Below are 6368 nucleotides of genomic sequence, written 5' to 3' on the forward strand. Positions count from 1 at the left end.
AGCAACGTCACCGCCGTTGGGATTCGCCGTCGCCATCGTCGGAGAGCCGCACAGAGAGGGAGAGGGGAGAGCAAGGCTAGGGTTCGAGCGAGAGAAGAGCTTGGTCCGGTTCGACCAGGTTCGAGCGAGATGGTCGGGTTCGACCAGGTTCGAGTCAGTGACCAAGACGGTACGTGTACGCCACCGTGGAGAATGACATGCGGGCCCGCTACGTCAGATACATCGTCAATACGTGTTAGACGGCTGTCAGATCGTATTGCAACAATTAGGCTATGAGATGGTAGTGACACAAAAAAAAGACTATTGATACCAATGCATTACATGATGCCCAAGTGTGGTAGCACCCTGCAATTATCTCGATTTACTTCATATTGAGTAAAAGAAGGCAAAAAAAAAAGTTGTCATGCTTCACACTAAAGTTGTCGTTCTGAGTAATTAAACTTGCCATCAGGACGGACTTGCTTCATGCCACACGTGTGTGACACTTATTAGGGTCGAAAACTTTGATAATTACATAGTATTCCTCTCATCCTGTTTCACTTTACTGCATGAGAAAGCATTTATATTCTCCGATCTTCACATTTGTATTTACATGTATAACTTGTATATCAGACCTTCTGCATGCTTCTTTGGTACACCCAAGTCTGGTTAGTTGAACAACATTGGGCCACCCATTGGCCATCAATTAGTGTTTCATTAGTCTCTTGCCATCCGCATCATCTCTTGAGCCTGAAAAACCTGGTCATTCTGCCCAAAACGCCAGCCTCCTCCTCCTTCCTGCTGGCCGCAGACGGCTCCTCCACGGGATCCTTGAAGCCGGCCTTGTCGCTGAGCTCCTCGACGGCGTTGACGAGGTTCCCAAGCCGCGCCACGAACTCGATGAGCAGCGACGCGAAGGTGCCCAGCGATAGCGCGCTCGCGCTCTCGTACGCCCTCGCCTCCGCGGCCTCGAACAGCGGCATCCGGTGGTGCCACGACCCCTGGGACTTGAGCGCCAGACCGTCCGCCAAAGACATGGGCACCGAGTCGAACCGGGCGAGCGTCGTGTTTGAGTCCGACTTGTGCACCGGAGGGATGCTGACGCCGGCGGCCCGGGCGAGGGCCGTGCTCGACTCCGACTTGTGCAGTGGAGGGATGATGACGCTGGCGGCCCGGGCGAGGGTCGTGTTCGACTCCGACTTGTGCAGCGGAGGGAGGCCGACCCCGGCGGCCCGGGCGGGGGTCGCGTTCGACTCCAACTTGTGCAGTGTAGGGACGTTGATGACGACGGCGTGCTCCGGCGCCTCATTTTCGCTGGAGGCTCCGGCTCCTGCAGGGGTGGTGGTGGAGGCGGCGGTGTCCTCCCCCCAACGCTCCGTGTTGACGAGGAGGTAGGACCGCTGGTCGATCTTGGTCTGCAGCTCCTCAGCGGCGTGGAGGACCTCGGCGAGGATGTTGGGCGAGCTCAGCCTGGTCATGGTCTTCACCCGGTGGCCGAGCTCCCGCAGCACCTTGGCCGCCTCCTCGCCCACCCTGTGGAGCTCGGCGCTGAACACCTTCCTGTTCTCCGGCGTCGACTGGATCTCCGACAGTATGCACCCGTGCAGCGCCATGACGGCGAAGGAGCAGTGCCTCAGCGCGCCGCCAACCTTGGTGTAGCTCTCCCAGGGGTACTTCATCATCTTGTATGGCCCGTGCGGTGGCTCCCATATAGCAAACCCCAGCTGCATGCAAACAGAGCACCACAACCATGTTAATCAGAAGCACGCAAGCAAAACCTAGAGCGAATGAAGCTCGAGCAAGAAGAAGAACACAGACCAGTGTTTCCTCTTGCGTCTGTGCCTCGACAACCGCCCTGTACCCACTGTACACAGGGTCATCGGAAGCTTGGTACGTGAGAATCTTGGAAGGAATCCTTTCGTACTCCATGCATGTCAGGTATCCATTGACGCATCCTGCAACAATAACCAGCAACCAAAGCGGTTTTCAGGCCATAGAAACAAACCAGAGCGCAGGCCACTCTAAACAATTCTGACATTTCAATCTTGTGCTTTGGTGAATGCATGCATGATCATACGTACGCAGTACTACCTTCTAGGGATTTAGCGACTCCGCCAAAGTTCTTGGCCACCAGGTGGTGCAGGTCCTCTCCCGCCCAGATGGGGTATATGCCGATGTTCACCGCGAGACTGACGGCGGCGCCGATGACGATGAGCAGGAACCGGCTCACGGCCGTGCCGCCGACGAACTCGCCCGTGTTGTACCCGGCCACCGTGACGTAGCAGAAGGTCAGCAGGAAGACGCGGAGGCCGTACTCGTACGGCTTCATCTTGGGGTGTACCTTTATCAAGGTTGTACCGAACCCTGCAGGCAATCATAATAATCAGTATGGGATACGCTCGTACTTCACTAGTAATAAGAGTACCGTGTTAGTGTGCATGATGCTTTGATACTCAAGCTTGTTTTGGTAGGGGGAAATATAGGGTGGTAGTAACGGACAGGGATCAGGTGACATGCACGTTTGCATGTCACCGTGTGCCTTGCGACCAAAATTTAAATTTAAACATTATGAAATTTTTAAAAAAAATCATGCATGTTCATAACACATATTAAGATAACCCCTAAAAAATTCAGATCAAAATTCGAAACATACATCGAGAAACAAAAAAGGTATGTTTCTCGATGTATGTTTCGAATTTTGATCTGAATTTTTTAGGGGTTATCTTAATATGTGTTGTGAACATGCATGATTTTTTTAGATTTTTTCGCAATGTTTAAATTTAAATTTAGGCCGCAAGGTACACGGTGACATGCAAACGTGCATGTCACCTGCACCCTGTCCGGTAGTAACACACACATGCTCCCAGTTTGAATATGTCAAATTCAGATGTCCCATGTGTCTACAACCATTAAAAATTCAAAACCAAATTCGAAAAACACATGGAGAGATAAACAATACAAATCCAGATGTGAATAGTGTGGTTTTGACACTATTCATCCTTTTGTCTGTCTTTACTGAAACTATTCATGTTGGATTTCCGTTTCAAAAAAAACAATTCATGTCGGATTTCGTTTCAAAAAAAACATGTTGGATTTTTTGTCCTTTTGTTTTTCTTTGTGTATTTCATTTTGGATCTGAAATTATTATGAGTTCTAGACACATGTGTTGTGAACATTCGTAAGAAAAAAACCCAAACATTTTGAAACTGGTAAATTTAAAATTTTCAAACTGGGAGTATAGGAGCATTTGAGTGGTGTTATCAGCTGATATTCACCTGGGAGCACTCACCAACAGCGAAGGTGATGATGATGAGAAACACTATATCCAGGTCGCCCATGTGCCTTGCCGATTCAGCAACTGCTAGAGCAAGCCCACCTGCCGTCAGAGTCCCCAATCCTCTGTTAAGGCCTTTGCTCAAGGTTGCACCTGCGTGGAGAAGACAAAAAATAAATCAACCAATACTGAATATGTGTATAAGCACCAGATAGTTAAATGATCATAGCACATTTCTTTCTTGCTCTTTCATAACACCCCTAAGATAGAAGTTTCTTACTAGCACTGCCATCCCCTCCGTTTCAGCGTATTATATGCAAATAGTACTATAGCACCGGGTTAATTTGCTGGATTGTTCCAGCATTATCACGTATCAGGTTTCAATGTAAAATCTTCCAGTGCGTTATTCACCCGTTTAATATATTTTTTCATGAATACACCGAAGCATATCATTTCATTCAGGCCTTGTTTAGTACTAGTGTATTTTAGGAAATTTGTGGAAATTATCTCGGTCAAACCCCTCAATCCCCACACATCCCGTAACACCATTTGGTTCTAGTGTATTTGACATGTTTCATCCCAACATTTCCCCTCAAATCCTCAAATTATAGTGCATTTTTCTCAATACCCAATACACTATGTATTGGGGATAAATGGGGATTTGAAGGGATTGGGTGAAGGTTGGGGTTTCACCCAATCCCTTGGGAAATTATCCCCACCAATCTCCTCAAAAACACTAGTATCAAACAAGGCCTCAGGATAGAAAGTACAAGGTGGCGTTCCTCATAAGAAGGCGCATAGGAGGACGCGCTCAAGCAGGGGAAGGGTGTTGTTCGGCCTCATATCTTCTATATCTAAATAGCTAGCTTCACTAAAATATTTCTCCCAACTTACAAGTATACCACCTCATCATTGAATATGCATGGAGAAATGCCCATTATAACATGCAACCATGCATAATAAAAAACCACCTTCAAACATGCATGAGAATTTACATTCTACTCCCTCCGTTCCTAAATATAAGACATTTTAAAGATTGCACTATGAACTACATACGGATGTACATAGACATATTTTAGAGTATAGATTCACTCATTTTATTTTGTATGTAGTCTTCTAATGAAATCTCTAAAATGTCTTATATTTTGAAACGGAGGGAGTATATGATAGTTATACTATACAATCACCAAAAACCACAAACCATATTTCCACTTTTATTTTATATTCGTATTGAGGTGTGCTTCGGTACAACCCCTTTCCCACAACACGTATAAAGGAGAATATATACCCACCTCGTATTGTACACTATAGGTCGTTATACGTATACTATACAAGATGGATATATGTACGGCGGCCTATAGTGTACAATATGAGGTGGATACACAATTCTTCTTATTACTATATATATTCATGTTTCATCCGACCAATTATCACTGAATATATTGCAAAACATTCCCGCGATAACGTGTGGGACATCATCTACTATATACAATGAGGGTGTCAGGAATCATCTGGCCTAACCATCTAGCACGGGCTCTTGCCCATGTAAGAGCTTCCTCCTAGATGGCGAGTACTAGGCGTGTACGCGACGACATGATGTCATCAAAGATGCAGGCGTTACAATAGTTTCAAACGTCACCATTACCCGTTTAACATTGCTGGCAAAAATGATGGGATTGACTAGGGGTAAGTCGACTGGAAATTCTATTTGGGTCAATCGATCTGTTTCAGCCGTCCAATGTGAAACAAGCGGTTCAGATTGCTTCTTCAACCTCGAGCTCCACCTTCTTCTTACGCAACGTCCCACCACCGAACGTACACACCAGGCTGACCGCTAGCCACACCATCGCCCGCGGCCGCCGGCGCTACCGCACCAGCCTTGCCGCTCGCCCTTCCCTGAACCTCCTCCCACCGTCAAAAGCTACCGTCGCCCCCAACCATCCATCATCCATGTAACCCTTGCGACAACCAGTTTTCTTTTGAGAACTGGCAACCCCCCACCCCCACCCCCACGTCCTTAAGATAGATAATGGGGTAGCCTGTTACCCTAAGATAGATAGTGAGGTTGCCTAGCACCCTAAGATAAACCCATGGGGCTTCTTCAGCGAGCCAATAGCTGCTTCTTCCTTCCGAAATCGACCGACCCAAAATGCGTTTTCAGGCGACTGAGCTAAACTAGAAAATAATACCCGAGCTTCACCATTGTAGCGATCGCATTGCAAAGTAAAGCTTTCCTAATTTGTCGCGCCAGCTATATATTCTGCATGTTCATTCAGTAGGACAATCACAGTAGGTATATATTGATTGATATCAGATGGGCACAGCACATTCAAAAATTAATATGCTCCAGGAGAAAATATTGATCAACAAATAGACGAGGAGGCGGTGCATTAGGATTAGGGCATAGCAAGACAATCGAAGGCGTTTAGCTCAAGGGTCGCAGAAAAGAACTTTGATAGATTCATGGCGATCGCGATCCGAAAGAAAATATAGGAAGAGACGCTGACCGATGCTGAACTCGAAGACGACGACGACGGTGAGGATGGCCCAGACGGAGTGGCTGACAATGTCGCTGGGCTCGCGGAGGAAGACGAGCAGCGTGATGAGCGCGAGCGCCGTGGCCACCTTGGCCGCGTACACGGGCTTCCTGGGGTCCTTGCGCGAGAAGGTCCACAGCTCCCAGCCCGCCGCGCGCACCGCCGCCGCCGCCCGCCGCAGGGGGCCGTCGCCCGGCGCCTCGTAGGCGTTGGGGCCGTGGCCCCAGCTGTGGCACGACAGCAGCGGCTCCCCGAGCCCGCCCCGCTGGTCCAGCGCCGCGCGCAGCGTGCGCTGCTCCGGCAGCAGAGGCGGCAGCGACGCCATCGTGTCGTCGGCGATCCGTCCGGGCCGGGATGAGCCCCCTTGCGACAGCGGCGCGCGCGTACGTAGGACGACGACGCCGCGGGAGTCCGGGGCTCCGCCATGCTCGGAGCTATTTATCGCTCTCTTGTTGTACCGGGTTTCCTTCCTTCCTTCCTTCGTGACTTGTGTGGCTCGGAGTCCTGGCTGGACTCGTGGTTGGGTTGGTTCGTTTTGCTCCCGCGTGCGGGCAACCGTACGGGTCTCGTCTCTCCCG

At 49.3% G+C, this 6368-nt stretch overlaps 1 protein-coding gene across 1 annotated transcript; it reads right to left on the reverse strand.

The window, feature by feature from the left end:
• Positions 1 to 345: 345 nt before the first annotated feature.
• On the reverse strand, positions 346 to 6115 carry LOC123405660 (aluminum-activated malate transporter 5-like). Its single transcript, XM_045099268.1, has 5 exons — positions 5761 to 6115; positions 3269 to 3406; positions 2071 to 2343; positions 1798 to 1934; positions 346 to 1703 (listed from the first exon to the last, which is right to left on the reverse strand). Exons 1-5 carry the CDS (start codon positions 6113 to 6115, stop codon positions 717 to 719), a joined length of 1890 nt encoding a protein of 629 aa, XP_044955203.1. The 3' UTR covers positions 346 to 716.
• Between the last annotated feature and the right edge of the window lie 253 nt (positions 6116 to 6368).

This window comes from Hordeum vulgare, chromosome 6H (genome assembly GCF_904849725.1).
Source record: "Hordeum vulgare subsp. vulgare chromosome 6H, MorexV3_pseudomolecules_assembly, whole genome shotgun sequence".
NCBI classification, from domain to species: domain Eukaryota; kingdom Viridiplantae; phylum Streptophyta; class Magnoliopsida; order Poales; family Poaceae; genus Hordeum; species Hordeum vulgare.

Coding starts and splice junctions, on each gene's coding strand:
- LOC123405660 (XM_045099268.1), bottom strand. CDS start 6,115: ATGGCGTCGCTGCCGCCTCTGCTGCCGGAGCAGCGCACGCTGCGCGCG. Junction 2,344..3,268: donor CATCATCACCTTCGCTGTTG/GTGAGTGCTCCC, acceptor GATTGCCTGCAG/GGTTCGGTACAACCTTGATA. Junction 1,704..1,797: donor AGACGCAAGAGGAAACACTG/GTCTGTGTTCTT, acceptor GTTTGCATGCAG/CTGGGGTTTGCTATATGGGA.